The 24,584-nt window shown below is 38.8% G+C and overlaps 1 protein-coding gene across 2 annotated transcripts in view; it reads right to left on the bottom strand.

Moving 5' to 3' along the window:
• KDM2A (lysine demethylase 2A) overlaps positions 1 to 24,584 on the bottom strand; it is a 106,575-nt gene that overhangs the window by 25,389 nt on the left and 56,602 nt on the right. For both annotated transcript variants that reach the window (XM_045775934.2, XM_045775933.2), the window contains 9 exons: positions 20,622 to 20,760; positions 19,485 to 19,563; positions 19,029 to 19,075; positions 14,432 to 14,610; positions 9,210 to 9,316; positions 8,757 to 8,850; positions 7,460 to 7,613; positions 6,296 to 6,411; positions 1,416 to 1,542 (listed from right to left, as the gene is read on the bottom strand). In XM_045775934.2, the coding sequence (XP_045631890.1) occupies positions 1,416 to 1,542; positions 6,296 to 6,411; positions 7,460 to 7,613; positions 8,757 to 8,850; positions 9,210 to 9,316; positions 14,432 to 14,610; positions 19,029 to 19,075; positions 19,485 to 19,563; positions 20,622 to 20,760 (1,042 nt within the window). The remainder of the gene's footprint in view (positions 1 to 1,415; positions 1,543 to 6,295; positions 6,412 to 7,459; positions 7,614 to 8,756; positions 8,851 to 9,209; positions 9,317 to 14,431; positions 14,611 to 19,028; positions 19,076 to 19,484; positions 19,564 to 20,621; positions 20,761 to 24,584) is intronic.

The following is a 24,584-nucleotide window of genomic DNA, read 5'->3' as shown; positions in this document are numbered from 1 at the left end:
TAAGAACTGTACTTGTTGTGATGAGCCCCAGGTGCTGCATGGAAGAGCTGAAGCACTATATTGTCCACCTGACACTAATATTACACTGCATGTTAACTAACTGGAATTTGAATAAAAACTTAAATTAACCAATCCAAATGGGAAAACAAGTAATATGTTTACTATTAATAATTTAGAAAATGTAGGATGGTGCAAAGAAGTCAGTCATCCCTTATCCCTCCACTCCTGGATAACAACTCAACAGCGGATATATTTTCCATCTTTTTTTTTCTTTTTAAAGATTCTATTCATTTATTTGAGAGAAAGTGGGCACGAGTGGGAGGAGAGGCAGAGGGAGAGGGAGAAGCAGGCTCCCTGCTCGGAGCCTGATACGGGGCTGGATCCCAGGACCCTGAGGTTACAACCTGATCCGAAGGCAGATGCTTAACTGATTGAGCCACCCAGGCGCCCCTCCATCTTCTTCTGTACATGACTATGATTGCACTGGGATTATGCTGCATATACAATTCTGTATCCTGCTTTCATGTACTGGGTGATCATTTTTTCTTTTTTTAAAAAGATTTTATTTATTTGACAGAGAGAGACAGCAAGAGAGGGCACACAGCAAGGGGAGTGGGAGAGGGAGAAGCAGGCTTCCTGCTGAACAGGGAGCCTGATGCGGGGTTCCATCCCAGGACCCTGGGATCATGACCTGAGCCGAAGGCAGAAGCTTAATGGTTGAGCCACCCAGGCGCCATTTTTTATTTTCGAACAAGAATATAAACTATGCTCAAAGGACAATGCTGAAGAAAAAAATATCTGGCTTAGATTGAAGATTCTGGGAAAGACGTGACCATAGGATATTACAGTGTTGGCTCCTCCACACCTTAGGGCATGAAACGACCTAAAAATGTGTAACTAAAAGTATCTTGCCATCCAATAAAAGACTTCTCTTGATATAAATTAGGGAAACATTAAAGCATAGAGGTTAAGGATATAGATTTTAGAGTCTTACCAACTTGATTCATACTGTAGCTTTCACATCTATTAACTATAAGATCACGGACAAGTTTTTTAATCTCCTTGAAACTAAATGTCACCATTTGTAAAATGAGGATAATACCACCCACCTCACAGGTAATAACTAGAACTTAATGTATATAAACTGCTTAGTAAAGTGCCTGAAATACACTAAGAGTTAGCATGACACTGTTTAGTTTTTATTGTTCCAAAGATCATTCTTTATATAATAAAACATAGTAGACACGTGATCATGTTTCTTAAAGAGCTAAGTATTAACAATTCAAACAAAGAGATATTTCATTTTGCCTAGTAACTCATGTCTGGGTAGGAGATCAGCTGTAACCAGTGTTCGACTCCAATGAATGAATTTGGTAGTTCCAAGTAGGTAAATTCATGTTCGTGCAGACACTTACCCATACTGAGGGACTCTTTCTGAAATTCCTTAGTTAGGTGGGAGCGGTTTGTTATGCAGTACACATAGCGCTCCAACACGTACCAACACATCTCATAGTAGAATGGATAACGGAACTTATTTGGAACCTACACGGGAAAAAATAATGAGAAAAACAAGCTCATAACAATTTTCAAGCAAAGCGAGTAAGACAAACTGAATCACTGCAAAAATTAGCCCAGGAAAAACACTCTCCAGTCAACATCTAGGGTGGCATTTGGAACGAACCTAAGTGGATCTGTCAACCTAAAAACTGTTGGTCTTGGGAAACAAACACTACAATTAAAAGGTATTTCAAAACCACCAAGAAGGCATCTTGGGAAAGCATCAAAAAGTAAGTTTTGGGACAGAGAGTAAAGTGTTAGAATAAGACACAATACACTTGAGAAAATTGTTTCAGCGGTCTTAGGATACAAAGGCCTGCCAAGCAGTCCTACCTTTACTATAGTTTTAACCTGAATGAGAAAGCCATGGGACAAAGAATCTAATGGACAACAGGACATGAGATGAAGTTAAATGCTTTTATTATGTCCCTACCTATAGGAAAGTACGATTAGAGAGACTCGCTCTCAAGCTACATCTAGTCTAGGACACAAGACTGCATACTTTCCCACCATCAGCTCTCAGCTGGTCTGTACGGTGCTCTCTGCAGTCTGCCCCAACTGCAGATCCACAAATTAGACTGCTGCTCCACGTGGCCTAATCAGCCACTGCCTTTAGTTCCTTTCATTCTCTCTAGAAGCAGCATGAAATCATTCCAGCTGAATAAAAACAAGAAGCACTGCCCTTCAGATCTAGCACAGTCGAAACAAAGGCAAATCAGCATGGATGAATCAGTGAGGAGAACCAACAATGGGGAGTATCCTATATATATTTTGTTGTCTTCTTTTAGAGACGACAGCTTTCAAAAGGAGAAGTCCAACAATACTTTTAAGATTGTTTTGAATATGCAACTGAGAACGTTTTCATCTCCTTTTCAAAGCTCCATGTCAGGTAGTATTCCTGAATCAAGGAGATCTGGATAGAAGGCCCTTTTCAAAACCCTTCACCAGGTCACAGAGCATGACTGTGGAATGAGATTACCTTCCTCACTGCGAGGCAGGAGAGGCGTGCACTTTTCATTAGATTTCCAATTCAGAGGAGCTAGGCTCTGAATCTGGGTATCTTAAGTGACTACAGTTTTAACAACTAAAAGAGGTCTTTCCTCCTTTATTTTAAAAGTCAAATTAGGGGCGCCTGGGTGGCTCAGTCATTAAGCGTCTGCCTTCAGCTCAGGGCGTGATCCCAGTGTTCTGGGATCGAGCCCCACATCAGGCTCCTCTGCTGGGAGCCTGCTTCTTCCTCTCCCACTCCCCCTGCTTGTGTTCCCTCTCTCGCTGGCTGTCTCTATCTCTGTCGAATAAATAAATAAAATCTTTAAAAAAAAAAAAAGTCAAATTAGGGGTGCCTGACTGGCTCAGTAGGTAGAACATGCAATTCTTGATCTCAGGGTCAGGAGTTCAAGCCCCACATTGGGCCTAGAGCCTACTTAAAAATATATAAATAGAAGTTTATTTTTAAAAGGATCAAATTAATTTACTTTTGGTAGATGTGTGGGGGGAACCACAACAATTAATAGATACTAGGTCCCCCCAAATTAAATATAATATACAGTCCTCTCTCACCTTTTATGCATATTAACACTTTTCTGGAAGGGTCTTTACTAAAAGGTCAGGACAAGCCAAAATTCTAATGCCCTTTGGGACTCTGTTGAGAGCTGAGTAATATTGGCAGTAAAAAATAAATAAAATAAAAAAAAAATAGGGCATCAAACTTTTGATTTTTTACTTGGGACTCTTCAGACTGCATTAATAACAGCCAAGATACCACACACCCACCCAACTTGCCTCCTTATATTTCATCTATGTTGCCAGACACCACAGAGCATATAAATTTCTAAGACTGGGTTAGAATTTTTTGATGGGGGGGGGATTTTTTAAATCCTCCTTACAAATTATTGAGCTTTTAAGTGCTATCAGTAGAATAATCACCAACACTCAAGTTTAAATAGTATGGTAGTTCCACACTAGCATGGCAAAAGAAACCAAAACCATTGTCTTAAATTCACAACACACTTTACTTTTGTAAAGTAACATATTAAATGGATGCCAGATTGGTATTGGCACATAGAGGGTTGATGTAGAAAGCAATAATAATAATAATTTTAAAAAATCACTGTGTGTACATATGCAGGGGACTCAGTGAAATTTTACAGAAACACAGAGGAGTTCCTTATTTAGAATGAAAGAATTAAGAAAATGGAATATGGTGGTTAGACTGAAATTTGACTTTTTTTTTTTTTTTAAAGATTTTATTTATTTATGTGACAGCCAGTGAGAGAGGGAACACAGCAGGGGAGAGGGAGAGGAAGAAGCAGGCTCCCAGCGGAGGAGCCTGATGTGGGACTCGATCCGGGAACGCCAGGATCACGCCCTGAGCCAAAGGCAGACGCTTAACGACTGCGCTACCCAGGCGCCCCAGAAATTTGACATTTTTTGACAAAGTCCAGGAATATTAGTTAAATCAAGATCAGTTATTTATTTATTATTTTTATTAAATTTTTAAAAATATATCTATTTGTTGGATAGGGAGAGAGATAGAGAGAGCACAAGCAAGGGGAGCGGCAGGCAGAGCAGACAGAGGGGCAGGCAGAGCAGGCAGAGGAAGAAGCAGGCTCCCTGCCAAGCAAAGAGCCTGATACGAGACTCAATCCCAAGACCCTGGGATCATGACCTGAGCTGAAGGCAGACGCTTAACCAACTGAGCCACCACCCAGGTGTCCCTCGAGATCAGTTATTGTAAGTTTAACAGTCTGCAAGAAACTTCGAGCAAAGATAAAGTAACTCATTTCACCTATGTCATTATATATACATTCTCCCTTTCTTCCTTCAAACTGAGCAATTTATCAATTAAGTCATAACTCATAGGCATAATAGTTTTATCCAAAAAGGGGAAATACGTTCTAAAACCTAATTTTCAGATTGAATCTTACAGTTGGTAGGTGGTATTACCTCAGAATGATTTGGAGTTAAGTAAGAGTACTTTACCATGAAATTACATAATTTTTCTCTTTTGAAACGTTTTAACTTTTTATTATTATTACAATTTCAAACTTACTACTATTTTGTTGTAGTTTCATTACTCTTAACAAACAAGCAGAAATACATTTTTTTAAAAAAGATTTTATTTATTTGAGAGAGAGCGCAAGGGCATGTGTGAGAAGGAGAAGCAGATTGGAGGCTCAATCCCAGGACCCTGAGATCGTAACCTGAGCTGAAGGCACAGACTCAACTGAATGAGCTACCCAGGAACTCCTATAAAATTTATTTTAAAAGCACTCCAGGGGCACCTGGGTGGCGCAGTCGGTTAAGTGTCCAACTCTTGGTTCCGGCTCAGGTCATGAGCACAGCATCTTCTTCCTTCCTTCTTCTTTTTTTTAACGATTTTATTTATTTATTTGAGAGAGAGAGAGCAAGAGTAGGGGGAGTGCCAGAAGCAGGCTCTCCTCTGAGCAGGGAGCCCGAGGAGGGGATGGATCCCAGGACCCCAGGATCATGACCTGAGCTGAAGACAGATGCTCAACAGAGTGAGCCACCCAGGCACCCCCTAATGGCGATTTTTAAAATTTAACTTTGAAAACTTTCAAATCCACCAAAAAGTTTAAAGCGCAGTACCAAACACCACCTACAGCATTATTCGAGATTCACAAGCTATTAACATTTCCCCACCTTTGCTAATCTCTATTCATATACACTGTTGTTATTATTCTGCTGAACTACTTGAGAGCAAGATGGGAACATCAGATACGCTCTAAAGACTCTATACTCTAAATGCTGTTTAAGGTCAATACCATCTATACCTTAATCATACATAAGTCAGCCCCTACAGACTTGAGTTCTGCTAAAGAATAAAGCCCTGTTTTCCTAAGACATGGGTTGGCCAGCAAACAGCAGCGAGTGGATTTGGTCTGCTGCACATTTCTGTAACGCCTGTTAGCTAAGAGGGTTTTTTACATTTTTAAATATCTGGGAGAAAAAAAAAAACAACTAAAATCAGAGCATTTTGTTATATGGGAAAACTATATGAAATTCAAATTTCAGTGTCCATAAATAAAATTTTTATTTTATTTGAGCCATACTCATTCGTTTCAGTATTTCGTTCTACAAGGCAGTTAAGTACTTGCAGCAGATACTGTATGGCCCACAAAGCCTAAAATATTCACTATCTGATCCTCTACATAAAAAGTCTGTCAATTCTTGCCAGGGCATCCACTGCATTGTAAGGAACTAACTCTTTTCCCTATGTATCTAGAACGGTATCAGCTACATACCCTCCCAGAGAAAACCAGGAAAAAAGATGTATAAATCATTCTCTAAAGGACTTCATTCTCTCAAGGAACCCCAGCTGGGAAAAGCAGTATGCACGCTGATTTATTCAAGTACAACAGTTTGGGTGGTGGATAGTAACTGGTGTAAAGAAAGATACACGAATTCAAAGTTGTGAGTCCTGAGTTGATAAATCTCATTATATCGAATTATTTTAAGAGCATAAAAATTGAAAACATCGATTACCAAATGTCCATCTCAAGCCCTATAAAAATCCAAGATACCAATTAGAGCCCCCCAAACCAAGCACGTAGATCTCATTAAAGCTTTCTCAGTGTCCCCGAAATGTGAACACTGCATTTTAACTCAGAGAAAAACTGAAGTTTTGAGATAACTACCAATGAATGAATCTCTTATAACATCTGTCTTAAATGGAGATAATCTCTTGCACATCCAGTTGTTATGCAGAATTACTTACCCGTGTCCGATCTTCAATGTTGTATATTTTTAACTGCATGGGGATATTGAAGCTATGCAAAAAATTGCCTCCAAAGACTAATGTGTCTGTAGGAGTATACACAGCATGAATCCAGCCTAGAAGAAAGGGAGTGGCTTAAGCATGTTATAATACGGCTCTCTCAGAGAACTAGTAAAAGACTCATAGAATCACACATTTTACTCTGATTCTGCCACTTAGTGGTTGGTCAAGTTATTTAATCTCTTGCAGCCTCAATATCCTCTATAAAACCAATATCCTCTATAAAAATTAAACTTTATATGGTTGTTAGTAAGCATTAAATCAGAAAATGCATGTAAAGTGTTCAGCATACAGCAAGTTTAACAAACGCTGCTTCTACTTATGGGAGCATCTATTGTGAAGGTGCGGCACAAGGAGTTTCCATGTATTTCAATTTACCCCTCACAACAAAATGCAACCGAGATTTAAATATTTGACCAACATGGTATTAGCAAGTAAACACACAGAATTCTAATACATATCTCTGACTCCAAAATCTGTGCTCTAACTACTTACTTTATAACTAGTGACGTGATAAAAAATATCGTTAATTTCTACCCTCCTTGCAGCCATCCCTTAGAATAGGAAGCTCTTATCTGGAGGTTAGATATCACCTGCTGACCAGGTCTTATCCTTAGAGATTCTGATTACCTAGAGCTAATGTGGTACCCAAATGAGTAAATCTGAAAAGCCCCCACTGGCACTCCTTTTTTTTTTTTTTTTTAAGATTTTATTTATTTGAGAGCGAGAATGCGCAGAGCGAGAGAGAGAGCATGAGTAGGGAGAGCACGAGCAGGGAGAGGGAGAAGCATGCTCCTTGCTGAGCAGGGAACCCGATGCAGGGCTAGATCCCAGGACCCTGGGATCATGTCCTGAGCCAAAGGCAGCTGCTTAACCGACTGAGCCCCGCAGGCACCCCACCACTGGCAATTCTGCTTTTAGTGGAAAATCAGTGCCTTTTTTAAAAATCCAAATTCTTAGCATCTGATACTCCACAATGACAGGAAAGGACACTACTGTTTTCTGCTCACCCAATCATAACCATTCTTGGTGGTAATCCATCAATTCCTTTTTTTTAAAGAAAAGAAGTGTCTAAACAACCCATTTTTTCCCCATCTTGCTTACCTGAGGGAATGACGAAGGTATAGCCCTGCTTGAGCTCAATGCGCTGGCAATCTGACACCCGGTCACCCAGAAAGATGTCTCCCTGTTTCCCTGACAGCAGCCAATTCTCGTACAGCTCCAGGTTGTGGGCTGTAGGGGGGATGAGCCAGAAGACCTGTGAGTTAAAAAACTTGAGTCTGTTAACAGCCATTGACATGACCCAGTCGTCTCCCTCAACTGATAAACAGGTACAAAGTTAAGGCCAACAGGTAGAAGAGCAGCAAGCAATTCTCCTAGCTTATAGAACGTGACCACTTGGGCAATTCTAGAGGCCCTAAGGAAGTAGATCTTTTTTTGTCCTTCACTTGCTGAAATGGCATTAGAGCTTCCTGGGGGTTTGACTGTAGCGTCCAGAACCATCCAGGACTGAGAGAGAAGAGGGGCATTCGGTTTGTTACCTAGGAAGTCCCTTACTTGCCCCTAGCTGTCTGGCCTCTACAGTCCTAAGAAGTACAGTTAGGTACAATCTCTTCAAGAGACAGGCCTAGGTTGCTTTGTTCCAGGGTAGTAACCAAGATCAAAAGGACAAAACTTAAGATATCACTGAAATGGATCCAAAGTAAACAAAATGACTTTGGATTTGGAGGTACAGTTGTTCTAAATTAGGACCTCACATTTTAAAAGCATTATCTGTTTCCATTCTAGTTCTACTTTTTCTCTCACAAATGCATCCACTTCTAGCAAGGGGAAAAAAGTTTAACAATAAGAGTATAATACTATACACCTCTGACATTAATCCTAGATTTCTGTTCTCACATAGCATTCAGAAACAATCTGACAAGATGGAATACAGTTCTTTATGAATGAGAATAATCTTTCAAAATCTAGTCACATCCTCAGAGAGGACTTAAAGGCTTCCTTTGGCCACATTGCAGATCAATGCCCTCATACAGGGAAAGGTGGTCTGGATTCTAATTTGCTGATATCACTGTGAATTCACACAAAATTTGTGTTGCTTTCTATTACATTATTACACTTCCATGTAGAGAAATTATCTTATCTTCCTAAAACCACTTTCTTGCCTTCATTTGGAGAATTCTGCCCTGGGAATCTAAAAATAGGACTGTTGAGGTTTACGCTAGTATTGTGCCAATACTGGTGTAATGATAGCAGACTAGATGAATACTAATTCCTACTGAAGTCTAGCCAAGAAGGTCAACTTAATCTACGATTCTCTCTAGAATAGGGGACAATTGAACTGAAGAAGAGTCATAAACCCAGCTTCAGATTCCAACCCCCATTACGACTATGACCGTACCTTTCCCCCTTGATGGATGTGATACCAAACAGAGGTACCACCAAAGTCCACATGGAAGTCAGTATAGCAGCCTCGAACACTCATTAGACAGTACCTGACCCAAAAAAAGCAGCAGCATTAGAGCACTGATTAAAAAAAGAGAGCCTGCCCTACCCCAATGCCACACTCTCCCTTTTGCACCCCACTTTCCGCCTAATCAATTCCCAGTCAGTGAGAGGAATGCAATTTCAAGTCATCATATCATCAGACGATACATTTTCTTTAAACTATGTAATCATGGTTGTGACACTGTTGTATACATTTTTCCCTTTGGAACTGTAAAGCCTACTGTTTAAAGAATTAATCTTTTTGATCATTGAGGACACAGAGCAAGGCTCTGAAGGGAGGAAACAGTCCTTGCTATCATTTTGGTTTCCCAATGCACCTGAGGAAAACACAGGGAAAGCCACTTACTTCTGTACTTTGGGGTACTGCATCTCCAAGATGGCATTTGTTGATTCAGTCTGACTTTCCTTCAAATGCCTTGGCCACATGTTGTCCACCCAGTCAATGAAATCCACCTTTAAAAAGGAGAAGGAAACATTTAGGATTCAATGGAAGGATTGGGATTAAAGAGAATTTTAAAGTCAGGAAAAATAGAATTTCTCAAAATACACACTGAAAGACTACAATTTATTTATTTTTTTTAAGTAGGCTCCACACCCAGCGTGGAGCCCAATGCAGGGTTTGAACTCATGACCCTCAGATCAAGACCTGAGCTGAGATCAAGAGTCAGACACTTAACCAGCTGAGCCATCCAGATGCCCCTGAAAGACTATAATTTAATTATAAACAAACAATCTGTTGGTGAATCCCAGGGTCAGTAAGCAAACATTCTAGAAATATTTATTCAGTGAGAATAAAGACTAATGGTTCCATCAACATTATCATAAAGACAGTACTAATCAACATGAAGTCATTAAAGAGCACAGCAGCGTCTCTTCTGTGTCAATACTGGTAGAATCAGCTGTCTTTTTCTGATTCAATAAAAGGCACTGTCTGGAACGTACCGATAAACTTATCAAAAGATGTAACACTGTTGGAGGAGCTAAGATGTCAAAAATAAAAACAAGAATAAATTAAAAAAAAAAAAAGGAAGAAAAAGGAAAGAAATCCAATAGGGATTTGTGGCCTTGCACAACAATGTGCTATAGAATCTAGTAAGTTAGGAACCAGAACTTCCAGGTCTATCATGTTTTCTTAGGATCACATGCAAGTCCCTGGAATTCATTTGTAAAATGAGGGTAATTAACTCACAGTGATATTATGAGTATTACATGTAAATACATGTTAAAATTTTTAAAAAAATAATGTTATCAGATTTTAGGAATCAATCAATTTATTTATTTATAAGATTTATTTATTTATTTATTTGAGAGAGAGAAAGCATGAGAGAGAGCAGCAGAGGGAGAGGTAAAAGCAGACTCCCGACTGAGCAGGGAGACTGATGCAGGGCTCGTCCCAGGACCTGGGGATCATGACCTGAGACAAAAGCAGATGCTTAACCGACTGAGCCACCCAGGCGCCCTGGAATCTATTTTAAATAAAATGTGTTGAAAGAAAGTGACAGCAGTATGAACTTATCTGCACTTTACAATGAATTGTAGCGTGTCCTGTACCTTCAAATGTGCGTACCACGTGACCACTGACCTCCAAGAAACAGTCTAAGGTAGCTAAAATGTGAGCCAAACCACGAATCCAGTATAGTATTGACATTGCAAATGTCTAACTTAAGGCTATAAAACACACGTATCTGGTAGGCTTTACAACAAAATCTACATTTGATCATTTATTTCCCTTACAATACAGACCTGGACAAAATGCATACAATCTGTGCCTAATGATATGAGGCAGGTGTCTAGGGAACACTCAGATGTAAACTGTGGGAGAGTGGCTAGAAGGGAACACCAATGACATGCAAATTGAAGAGCAACTATGAAGGTTAACTTTTTTGCTTTACTTTATAAAGGATTTCTGCTCAGGGAGCCAACAGTTTTAACCAAGCATTCACTGGACCTAGAACACTGAATAACTCTAGCTTCCTTTCTTTTCCTCAAAATCTACTTTCTATTCTCTTCACATAGTGGTCGGCAACTCCCATCTCCTGGTATTCTCCTTTGGAAAGCCTTTAACAGAATAAGGAAAATCTTACTTGCTCAAGACACCACAAGCTCTTATGTCTGGATGGGGAAAGGAAGGGTTAGGAACATGTGGGTATTTTTTTTTTTTTTTTTAATCAATTGTTCATTCAGAGAAAGCTGAACTTCTTTGGCCAGAATTTCCCACCTGCAGCAATACTCATTCTGGCCTCTCTTTAACTGGTATTATTAGGTATCGTCTAACTACCAAGAGAATATTGTGTTAAGGTATTCATACTTTTTTCCTTAGGTTAATCTTTAGGCTCTGGATAGGCCTTTTGCTAAATGGCCTGATCCACGTGAGAGTAAGTCTCCAGCAGAGGTAATCATCAATTCTACCTGTTCTGCATCAATACTAGGGCCAAACTGCTAAGGAGTCCAATACCTAGGGACTAATCTATTCATACGCTGCACACACAAAAAAAAAAAACCAAAAAACTCATGGCCTTCCATGAACTAATTTCCCCACCACCAAACAAATTTGCACACTCTATATGTTGCTTTTCATCTACCTCTCAGGGACTGCTGGAATGACAGCAGAAAATGATCTCTATCTTCTCACCAGAGAATCCCCCTTTAGGCTAACACCCCGTAAAAGGTACTTAAAGGTTGCACACCTTTACACAGACTATTCCTTCTGCCTGCAATTCTAGTTTTCACTCTCTGCCTCCTTATCTCCTTCACGTCAAGCTTAGCTATCAATTCTTCCAAAGAGGGTCCCCTCCCTAATTCTCCTCCAGTTTATGTTGGGGGGGGGTCCTTCCTATTGCCCCAATACTCTGTATTTATTCACTGTTGAGGCACTCACCATTACTGTGATTTGCTGAAATGTCTATCCTCTGGTCTTCCCCGTGAGACTCTAAGCTCTTTGAGAATGAGAATGACCTTATTTTCCACAGGTCCTCTAGCACTTAGCATAGTGCTCAGCATGTGGCAGGCACTTGAACTAATAATAAGCTAACTCTGAAGGTGTGAATGTCATAGAGAACAAGAGATTATGTAGTTTATGTGAAAGATTATTACACGAATGAGATTTATTCAAACTTACTGAAACGTACACTAAAATGAGTATATTTTATTGTATGTCAATTGTACCTCAATAAAGTTGGTTTCTGAAAAAGCATTACTGAGATGTATTAGAAAAGACCTAGATAAATGGAGAGATACACTGTGTGGAAAAAATACTCCAGTAAATAAATAAATGATACCCCAGCAGAATAAACATATTACTGCTTACATGCTAAGGTCAACAAAAGCTTTTCTGCTTTCAGGTGACCTTGGTAACAGCTCACTCAATCTTTCTAGCCATGTTTTGAGTCCCTTAAAAATACTGGTGCATTGTTCTCTACCCTCTAAAAAATTTTCTATTTTTGAGCCCTTCCTTAGTTCTACTCCTCCATTTAATGGTCTATTATTTTTCTGTTATAAAATGATGTAGCATTTTTATCATTAAAAGGACAAAATGAATAAATTAAGAATGTTACAAAAAAGGCTTCAGGTAATGACACATTTCTAAATTTTAAGAATGGAAAAGTTTAAGTTTTGCTTTTAAAAAAAAATTTTTTTAAGATTTTCTTATAAATCAGAGAGAGAGTGTACCCATGTAAGCAGGGGGAGGAGCAGAGGGGAGGGACAAGCAGAATCCCTGCCAAGCATAGAGCCCCGACGTGGGGCCCGATCCTACAACCGGAGATTACCAAGCCAAAACCTTAATTGAATGAGACACCCAGGTGCCCCATATATTTTACTTTTATAGGTATAATCATTTTATTTTTAAATTGAAATTCTAAAAATATTAACAATGTTAATTTTAAATATTATAAACAATTTATAAACGTTACTGTGATTCTTACATCCCTTATTCTTTATTTATTTTAAATCACTGAATTGTACATTAAAAAAATTTCTTTTTATAGCAAGCTCTATGCTCAATGTGGGGCTTGAACTCATGACCCCAAGATGAAGAGTCACATGTTCTGCCTACTGAGCCAGCCAGGCACCCTTTATTCTTTATTTATTTATTAAGTGGACCATGTTTGACAAATAATAAGACTAAATTCTTTTTTTTTTTTTTTAAGATTTGTTTATTTGAGGGGGGGGGAGAGAATCTTTTAAGCAGACTCCACACGCAGAGCCCAACAAGGGGCTTGATCTCATGACCCTGACATTCTGACCTGAGCCAAAACCAAGAGCCAGATGCTTAACTGACTGTGCCACCTAGGTGCCCCTAACAAGGCTACATTCTAACCACCTGTCTTCTTATATTTCCACATGACCAAATGAATGATAATAATATAAAAAGAATTCTTATCATTCTAGGGAGAAAAAGTTTTCCTAGTGAGAAATTCTGTATTTATTTTTCATTTTATTTATTTATTTATTTATTTGGGAGAGCGAGTGGGGAGGGGCAGAGGGAGAGTGAGTGAGAATCTTATGCAGGTTCCATGCTCAATGCAGAGCCTGATGCAGGGCTTGATCTCACAACCCTGAGATCATGACCCGAGCTGAAATCAAGACTCATGCTTAACCAATGGAACCACCCAGGTGTGATATATATATACATATATATATATATATATATATATATATATATATATATGTATATATATATGTATATATATATTTTTTTTTTTTTAAATATGAGGATGGGCATGGAGCCCAATGCGGAGCTCAACATGGGGCTTGAACTCACAACCTCACAACCCTGAGGTCAAGACTTGGGCTGAGATCAAGAGTAAGACACAAGGGCGCCTGGGTTAACCATCTGCCTTCGGCTCAGGTCATGATCTCAGGGTCCTGGGATCGAGCCCCCCATCGGACTCTCTGCATTTCTTTAAAAGTAATGATTAGAATATTGCTAGTTCTGCTGTTCTAGGTGAAATATGTAACTCAAATGAGTTCTGAGATAGGAACTAAAAGAATAAAAATGGTCCAAAAATGACTAGGCATATTTCAAAAGGGAAATAAGTGTTTCAACATTCTGTAGACAGCCACTACTTTGCAAAGAGATGAGCTAAATCAGTATCCACCTTCAGGAGAGCTAAGGATCAAAAACAAATAACTTTTCCTCAGGATGGCTTGTCAGTTTATTGATACTAGTCATCCAGTGGAATCTGCTCCAGAAACCATGTCATAAAAATGATCCCTTGTCTCTAGTTTTCCCTCAAGCTTTTCAGCAAGTGTAAACCCACAAGATAAAAATTAGGCAAACTTCCTACTGACAGTTCTTTTAAGAGTGAATTTTAAGACACTTCTCCATTACATGCAAAGACCAATGTTACTCTTAAATTAGGTTACTGGTGATCAGAATTAAATGGCCCCTCCCGAAATAAAATTAGGTGATTTTAGAAAATGATGAACTTTCTAAAATGAAGGTTATTATCAAATTGTCTTGTTCATCAATTTCATCTTGGTATGTATAAAAAGTTATAAATTCTCCCATTATATAAACAACCCTCTTGGTGACAATGACAATGTGGAAAACATGATTAGACTAACCGTGGAGGGTCTCTGCACCATGTTCTCCAGCCTGGTGTGGCTGAACTCTAGACTGATGACATTATAGAGTTTTTCTCGCTCTTCCTCTGGGGTCTCATAGTAGCGTGTCCACTGAGCCATGGTCATTTCAATGCCTTTCTGTGTGTTCACATCCATGACATCCACCATGCGACGACTCCCTGCCACGAAGAGGTATCAATCATCTCTATTGAGCCACTATTGTCCTTAAATATATTAAGAATATAAAATACAAGTGGAAGGAAATAAGCTATCCTTTATTTAGGATATTCAGAAATAAACAAAGGGAGTTGTCACTCAAGGGGATAATCAACAGAAAATCAAACCACAGAGAATGGGAACGACAGCAAGTACTAATAAAAGCAATTCCCTATGGAATATTTCTATATGGCCAGGCAATGAATCTTATATTCAATATCTCACACTCGATCTCATCAATTCTAAATGTTAAGTACTAAATCTCTACTTCATAGATGAGAAAATACTAGGTATTAGGTAACTTGTAGGACAAAAACCCTAGAACTCAAAAATCCTAGACCAACTCTAGAGTCAATCCTCATATCTACTGAGCTACATTGTTTTGAAGCAGTTTTGAGGACCTAGATTTATTCCACAATTTGAATAAAGGATCCATTAGACAGTGATACATTCTTTTGTAACTCTTTTAAGAGTTACTTCCCAAACCTGTTAAGCATTTCTAATATAAATCCCCCTTTTCATTCATTAAACAAATATTTACTGAATGATAAAGACACCATGATGGACATAAAGATCTATATCAGATTCTCAACCAACCGTAACAACTACAACAAAAGGCAGAATGCATAAAATAGCATGGGGGGAAAAGCAATAGCATTAAAGCCAAAGATACCTAAATTTAAATCTCAGCTCTAATAATAGTTGGGAAAGTTATTTAACTTCTCTGAACCTTAATATCTTCTATAACTTCAGAATAACATCACCTTGTAGGCTGCTGTGTGGATTTAGTCAATGAAGTAAAATGTTTAACATAAAAGCAGGTGTCAATTAAACACTAGTAAAAATAAAAGGAAAAAAAAATTTTTTTTAAATAACATTGGACTGACCAGAGAAGCCTTTTAGGAAAAGAGGGGGAAGAAGAGACATTTAAGTTGGGCCTAAGAATAAACAGAATCTAAACAAGAAAGATTCAACAGAGAATTGCAAGCAGAGGCAGAAGCATAAGAGAAGATATGGAGAGGCAGGTCAGCTAAAAAAGTTAAGATAATAGTGGTCAAGAAAGGTAGAGACTAAAATGCTACTGGTGGAATATTAAGAATACTGTTTAATTTGTAAGAAACTAACAAATACCTACTATATACCTGGCCTTCATGGATATAACTAGTATGAAGACCTGGTCCTCTGCCTCCAAGAAGTTTACAGTCTAGTCACAGACAAGAGACAACATGAAGACAAGAATATGGCCACAATAAAGTAGACATGGCAGAATGCAATAAAATACAACTGAGAATATAAGTAAAAATACCAAGTGCTAGCAAGAAAAACTGGAACCCTCAAGACTTTGCTGGTAACAATGTGAAGTGGTGTAGCTGCTATGGAAAACAGGGTGGTGGTTCCTCAAGAAGTTAAAAAGAGAATGACCATATGACCCAGCAATTTCCACTCCTAGCTCTGTATCTAAAGAGTCAAAATCAGATGTTCAAACAAGAACTTGTAGATGAATGTTCAAAGCAGCTCTAGTCACAATAGTCAAAGGAGGGAAACAACCCAAATGTTCATTAATAAGTGAATGGATTAACAAAATGTGGTATACCCACACGATGGAATATTATTCAACACTAAAAAGGAATGAAGTGCTGTTACATGCTGGAACATAATAAAATACATAAATAACAGACACAAAAAGCTACATATTTTCTGATTCCATTTATGTGAAATATCCACAACAGGCAAATCCACAGACAAAGTACAATAGTGGTTGCCAGAACTGTGCGTAGGAGGAAATGGGAAGTGACTCCTTAGTAGATACGGAGTTTCCGTTTCAGGTGATGAAAAAATTCTGGAACTAGATACTTAATGCCACTGAACTATATACTTTAAAACTATGATAATGGTAAATTTTGTTATTTGTATTTTACCACAATTAAAAAAAGGTAAGTGAATGCTTTCCTTCAAGACTGCAAAGCAAAAGCAATTCCATTTTGCCAATGGTACCAGAGTCCATAAGACTCTGTAGTTACCAGAGCACTTAGGTAAAATAATGACTCATAATAATAGCTAACATTTATCGAGCATGTACTATGTGTCAGACACTATCTTGAGCACTTCATATTCAAGTAACTTGTCCAAGGTTACACAGCTAGTAATTAGCAGAGCTGAAATCTGAAACCAGGCAGTTTTGAGTCTATACTCTCAACCAATATATACCACCTCAAGTTTACACAACAGACTGGTTTTCTTCTTTATGGGACATGAACTAACACTGGAAATGTAGCATTTTACTTTAGGTAGAAAAGAAGACTGGATTAGCCAAACTACATGTATTGATAATGGATTATTGCAATCACCAATATTTTGTTCACTACATTTTGATAATCATTAGCTGTCCTAGAAAAAATATCTGGACTTCAAACAACTTGGATGGACGTAAGTTAGGCATCAGCTGAAATTTATGCAAAGTCTGCTGGTTAGACATAATCACTGCTCTATTTTAAATATTTATTTATTTATTTATTTATTTATTTATTTATTTATTTGAGAGAGAGTGAGAGCGTGTGCAAGCGAGCAGGGGGAGGAGCAAATGGAGAGAATCCTTCAAGAAGACTCCCCACTGAGCATGGAGCCTGATGGGGGCTCGATCTCACAATCCACAAGATCATGACCTGAGCTGAATCCAAGAGTCAGACACTTAACCAACTGAGCCACTCAGGTGCCCCACCGCTGCATTTTAAATCATGGCAAGGATATTTATGACCACCCAAAGGTCTATTTGTAAAATATAAGGCTATGAAGGGGTTCCAAAGATCATTATTAGCAGTGAACATATTACAGAAGAAATAGGAAAAGTGGGAAGGAAGTGGGAAAAAATCCAAAAGGAGACTAGTGATTGAGTAAGTGACTCATTAAGTCCTTCTATTTGTATAGCTCAGAAATTTGGGTACCATAAATCTACGATGGGATCCGGAAGTCTTTATTTTTAACAAGTACCACAGATGATTCTGATGCAGTGCATCTGTGGATCACAGACCACAAGAATGCCTGACCAACAGAGAAAAGCTTTGGTTGTCCATTAACTTATTACTGTCCTGGAGGTCTCTTAGGAAGAGAAGTCCAGTGACAGACCTAAGTACTCAAGAAGATTTTCTGAGGTCCCCTGAGAGAGCCCCTGCTTTGTGAAGAGTGGGAAAGCATTTTAATTACTCAACAGATTTACTCAGTACCTACTATATTCCAGAGGTTGTGCTAGATACTAGGAAATACACAGCGACAGGCAGACAGCTGGAATCTAACAAAGAAATAGTGAGGGAGTAAAACATACCGGGAATCAGAGAACTTTCCTCTACCTGGGCTATCTGTGACTTTCACCTCTTGGATAAATAGAAAGTTATTCAGCTATCTAAAAAGGGCCCTCAAGTGGCTAAGAGACAGTACTGCAATACTTAATTCCCAAAGCAAGAGGTTGCACTGGAACTTCAAGATAGAGGACAAAACTTAATAGAAGTTGTAATGTTGGGAGAAAAGCATCAGAAAAACCTCCTTTTGTTTCATGACCTGTTGGAAACATTTCCAAAAGGTTTTAATCCATTTTACTGCTTTAATGTGTATAGGAGAGTGACCTTGTCTGAGTTCCTAATGACCCTAGTGGGTCTCAGGGCTACACTGAACACCAAATGGTCTGCAGAAAATTGACCTGAATCTTTACTGACACCAGGAAGCCTTCTTCTTTAATTAGATCGATCCAATTTACTTTCTTTTCCTAAATTTTGAATAAAATATAAATCAGACGAAAGATTCAAGTTAACCAGTCACTGATAAAGAGAAATCTTAATATATCTATTTCTCAGCTTACACAGATTGATTGATTTTAAGTCATCTCTCCATCCAACATGGGGCTCGAACCTACAATGCCCAGATCAAGAGTTCCATGCTTCAGCTTACAGCTTACAAAGTTTTAAACGTTGGCCAAGTTACCAAATGCAGCACTGGTAAAAATTTCCAGGAAATTTCTCTACTGCTTTTAGGGAACGGAAGAGAATCACAGATATGAATGAAGTTTCATTCTTGGTTCAGAGATATAAAATGTCCTGGACAGGCTCTTCGTGGAGAGAAGGAGGGACACACAGTGATAAAACAGTACGTAGGAAAGAAGTAGAGTTCTATGCCTAATGAGTACTGAATGAAGCAACTTTGTAACTCCCTTTGAGAAAATTCTCAGTTGCTAACAGTAGTTTCTATCAAGAAACTACTTCAAGCAGTATACTTTAATCAAACATGTACTTTCATGTTCCTAAGCCTTAAATCTCCGTCAGAAATTTAGAACTCAGTCCCAACTCTTAAATCTTTGCCTAAAAGACACAAAGGCCACAAAGTTAAAACTTACCCACACACATTTTGACATCATTCACAGTGAAGTCTGGATCTGGCATTCTATGAAACAAACACCAGTAAGCATAAATGGGAAGCATACCTTCTTTAGTCAGTGTGTTTTTTCTTAGAGTACTAAAAAGTCCTAAGTTGAGACACATAAATCTTATATTTAGGTTTAACAGTATGTTTTAAATATATATAAAACAATATATTTTAAACATAAATATAAAAAGAAGAGATTTTAAGAGATTTAAATTTATTTCTTTTTAACTCACCTGTATTTTCTCATTTAACTGTAACAACTATGAATTGTTTTTGTCACAAAAGAAGAAAAATACACGCTTTTAAAATCTAAAAGGTAGGATTAGTTTCAATTATCTACTGCTTTGGGTTATCTATACCACTGTCTATAGCCCTGGTGTAACATGGTCATTTTGCAACCACATCCAATCAGGCCAAGAATACTTACTTTATTCCAAGTCCATCAGAATTCTTGAAAATCAGAGGGTCTCTCAAGCCACCCCGCTGGATATACTCTACATTAAAATCTGTCACCACAGGAAAACAATTGTTAGAAAGGCAAGAAGTACAGTTGGAAAAAGATAAAAGGATCATAAAAAACATCCTAGGGGCACCTGGGTGGCTCAGTCATTAAGCATCTGCCTTCGGGTCAGGGCGTGATCCCAGGGTCCTGGGATCGAGCCCCACATCAGGCTCCTCCGTTGGGAGCCTGCTTCTTCCTCTCCCACTCCCCCTGCTATGCTCCCTATCTCACTGGCTGTCTCTCTCTCTCTCTCTCTCTCTCTCTCTCTGTTAAATAAATAAATAAATAAAATCTTTTAAAAATAAAAAATAAAAAAAAATAAAAAACATCCTAAGTAATAAGGTGGAGATAGTGTTTGCTGTTTCTCTGTATGTAGTTTTGCTCTGTTAGATCATATACACTCGTTACTAAGCTGCATCTCTCAGGATACAGGAAAAGCACACTGAGAGGCAGGTTTCAAGGGGTTTGCGAAGTCTGTATTTATACAGTAACCTCAGAATTTAACCAACAGGGGGCAGTACTATAGTTGAGTCATCTTCTAAATCCTAAACAGAAATTATCATTACCCTGTCTCTTAACAGCCAAAAAATTTAATTCTGTTCCACTATAATATATACCATACATTTACAGCCTTGTCAGTCTGCCAAGGAACAGAAACTCTAAATGGTACACACGGAATCCCACCTCTGTTTTGTTTGGGAGGAGGGGGTGCATGCATAAATAAATTTTTACTGTACTATTTTTAATTAAACCCAAAACAAGGGATGGGAGAAGAAGGGAAAGGCCTTCAGGGAAAAACTACAACAATGCTCCAGGCCCTAATAAATTCTTGTTTCTTCTCATATGGTAGAGAATGACTCACAGGGTGGGAGGATTAGGGGAAGGTGGTATGTATATGTGTGTGTGTGTGTGTGTATGGCATTGTGTAATAAGAGAAAATAAACAGCATCACAACATCAACAGGCAATGTTTAGCTGCATAGATGCTGAGCCCACAGTTCCCAGAATCCACAGCTTCCTACATCAAGGGACTACAGGTCCCCTGAACCAAAATGATACTGACCTTTTCCCTCCATAAAAGTAACAAAATTTGCATTGTATTTGTTGGTGTGGAGTTTCTCTTCCAAGTCAAAAGTTCTTTTCCCTTCAATTTCATCATCTGAAATGCCATCATCTTCATAGCGTCGTCGCATGGTACCTCGCTGGAGAGAGAGGGACATAAGGATCAAATCATGTACTTTTTCATGCCTATCTAAAAGAGCTCATAAACACGTGCACACTTCAACTTTGCGTACAACTTCAGTTGTTACGTCAAACATCAATTTTCCTTGCCTTAAAGATCTTTTTTTTTTTTGTTAAAGATTTTTATTTATTTATTTGACAGAGAGAGAGAGACAGCCAGCGAGAGAGGGAACACAAGCAGGGGGAGTGGGAGAGGAAGAAGGAGGCTCCCAGAGGATGAGCCTGATGTGGGGCTCGATCCCAGAACTCTGGGATCATGCCCTGAGCCGAAGGCAGACGCCCAACGACTGAGCCACCCAGGAACCCCTAAAGATCTTTTTCTTAACTAAAGGTCAGCCAGTGTTCTCAGAATGTACAGAACATGACAAAATTTTGATGAATTTTACCTCTGCTCACTCTTTGAGCCTAGAGACACAAATTTACAATAGAAATATAACCAAATAGGGTCCACTAAAGACTGGGGACCGTCTTTATAGAAAATTCAGGTCAGGATACAAAATACAGTATTTTTATAGGGGAAAGAGCTGTATCTACATTAGTTTTCTTTTCTTTTTTTTTAAGGTTTTATTTATGTATTTGAGAAAGAGAGCAAGAGAGAGAGCATAAGCTAGGGGTAGAGGCAGAGGGAGAAACAGGCTCCCCGCTGAGCAGGGAGGCCGATGCAGGGTTCAATCCCAGGACCCTGAGCCAAAGGCAGACACTTAACTGACTGAGCCACCAAGGAGCCCCTCTACATGGGTTCTCTAAAACAATCTTTAAGAACAGACTAAAATATTTGAATTAATGAAGCAAAAACTCCTTTACATCAGATAAAAGAAGTTAACCTAAATAATAGCATTCCAAATAGCAGACCATCAATATTTAGCTTTTAGGGTATCTCCCCAAAGAAAATATACAGGGGTGCTGGGATGGCTCAGTCAGAAGAGCATGCAACTCAGGACGCCTGGGTGGCTCATTGGTTAAGTGTCTGCCTTCGGCTTGGGTCATGATCCCAGGGTGCTGGGATCGAGTCCTGCATCAGGCTTCTTGCTCAGTGGGGAAGCTACTTCTCCCTCTGCCTGCCGCTCCCCCCTACCCCACTTATGCGCTCGCTCTCTAATAAATAAATAAATAAATAAATAAATAAATAAATAATTTAAAAAGTCTTAAAAAAAGAAAGAGCATGGGACTCTTGATTTCAGGGGTCATGAGTTTGAGCCCTATGCTGGGTGTAAAGATTTCTTAAATAAAACTTAAAAAAAAAAAAAGAAAGAAAGAAAAAATACAAATGGCCAATGAACACATGAAAAGATATTCAATATCATTAGTCATTAGGGGAAATGAAAATTAACGATTTTAATGAAACACCACTTCACACGCACTAGGATGGCTATTATCAAAAGATGGACAATAGGGGCGCCTGGGTGGCTCTGTAGGTTAAGCGTCTGCCTTCAGCTCAGCTCATGATCCTGCCTTCAGCTCAGGTCATGATCCTGGAGTCCCAGGATGAGCCCAGCCTCAGGCTCCCTGCTCAGCAGGGAGTTTGCTTCTCCCTCTCCCTTTGCCCCTCCCCCTGCTCATGTTCTATCTTGCTCACTCTCTCTCTCTCAGAATAATAAAATCTTTAAAAAAAATAAAAAAAATTTTTTAAAAAGGTGGACAGTAACAAGTGATAGTGAGAATGTAGAGAAACTAGAAGCCTTGTACACTGCTGGCGGGAATGTAAAACGGTGCAACCACTCTGGAAAACAGCTTAGCAATTCCTCAAAAAAATTAAACAGAGTTATCTTATGACCAGCAATTCTACTCCTAGGTACATACCTAAAATTCAAAACCTATGTCCGCACAAAAACTTGTATACAGATGTTCATAGCAGCATTAACCCAAATGTCAACTGACTGATGAACGGTTTAAAAAACATGGTATATTTGCACACTGGAATATTATTTGGCCATAAAAAGGAATGAAATGCTGATATGTAGCTACAACATGGAAGGATCTTGAAAACATTATGCTAAGTGAAAGAAGCCAAATGCAAAAGACCAGGTATCACAGATGATGTAATTTTATTTACATGATATGTCCAGAACAGGCAAATCCATCAAGACAGAAAGTAGATTAGTAGTTGCCAGGGGCTGTGGAAAGGAATAGGAAGTGACTGACTGTTAATGGTCTGGGTTTCTTTCAGGAGCAATGAAAATATTCTGGAATTAGAGAATGGTAGTATTTGTACAACTCTGTGACTATACTAAAAAACCAATTAATTCTATACACTTAAATGGGTGAGTTTTACAGTATATATTTCACAAGCTATTTTTTTTTATTTTTTATTTTTATTTTTTTATTTATTTTTTTATTTTTTAAAGATTTTATTTATTTATGTGACAGAGAGACAGCCAGCGAGAGAGGGAACACAGCAGGTGAGTGAGAGAGGAAGAAGCAGGCTCCCAGCAGAGGAGCCCGATGTGGGACTCGATCCCGGAATGCCGGGATCACGCCCTGAGCCGAAGGCAGACGCTTTAACGACTGCGCTACCCAGGCGCCCCCCTATTTTTTTTTTTTAAAAAGATAACATGTTGCTTCTGCTATAAATTTACCTTCCAGTATATTTACTTTAGCTAGTGTCAAATTTTTGCTTAAATTTCTTGAATACATACACACAGGACAATCGGTATGGGCATGGTAGAGGCAAGGGTAAACACAGCTGCCCTACCCTAAAATGTGCTAAGAACAACCAAATCTAGAATTTAAAGTTAGATATTGGGGAAAAGTCTTTTATGGAGTTGGGGTCAGGGAAGGGGTAGAAATGAGTCATAAGAAATAAAAATTAAAGGAAATAAAAGTGACTATTACATACCAGAGGAGAGCTAGATTTAACACGCCAGGGTTGAAACACTGAGGGATACCTGGTATCTTTCCCATATTTGGCAAAAACTTCATTAACACTCTTACCTAGCACCTTTGCGGCCCAAAGTCCCAGCTCAAAAAAGACCTAATTTTGGTAGACATTTCACTTATTTCAATAATGCCATCACTGCTCAAAATATTTTTAGATAACTTTATGGGGGGGTATTTTCATTCATAATTTCTAAGATGAGTTTGTTTTTTTTAATAAGCTTTAATTCACTTTATTTTTCTTGTATAAAACTATGTTGTGGCCACAGCTGGAGCTTGGGTGGTCAGTGCATTCCTGATAGGGAGACTTGGGTGAACCAGTCTCTTTCCAGAGGTCAGGGAGAAGGAGCTGTAGGTCTTGGAAATGGCATCAAAAGTGGCCTTGGCGAAGTTGCCCATGGGGGCAGTGTAGCCCCTGGGCCAAGGTACAGCAGTCATCAATACCAGCCACCATCAGTAAGGTCAGACGCACAGGAGCTGAATCAATTTGTTTTTGTAAGAGATATCCTCAGGTGGCTCAGTCAGATAAGCATCTGCCTTCAGCTCAGGTCATGATCTCAGGGTCCTGTAATTGAGCCCCAAGTCATGCTCCCCGCTTGGCAGGAAGTCTGCTTCCTCCTCTCCCGCTCCCCCTCCCCACTATTTGTGCTCTCTCACTCTCAAATAGAATCTTAAAAAAAAAAAGAAAAGAAAAGAAAAAGAAATATCCTCAGATCCCCTCCTTACCATACTTCATTTATGTGTCTTTGAAGAGAACTCCAGAAGATGAATTCCAAGTATCACAGAGCAAGGACAAGACCATCAAAATACACGTAGATGCCCCCTCCCCTCATTTGAGCTATAACTTCTTATACGCTTGTCAAAAAAAAATTCCAGTCATGTTTTCAAACTTCAACCTTTCCGAGGTCTA

The sequence above is a fragment of the Ursus americanus genome, chromosome 24 (genome assembly GCF_024610735.1).
Source record: "Ursus americanus isolate L20-20 chromosome 24, mUrsAme1.1.p, whole genome shotgun sequence".
Lineage (NCBI taxonomy): Eukaryota > Metazoa > Chordata > Mammalia > Carnivora > Ursidae > Ursus > Ursus americanus.
Note: the sequence above shows the minus strand (reverse complement) of the source record. Positions and strands in the feature narration are given on the sequence as shown.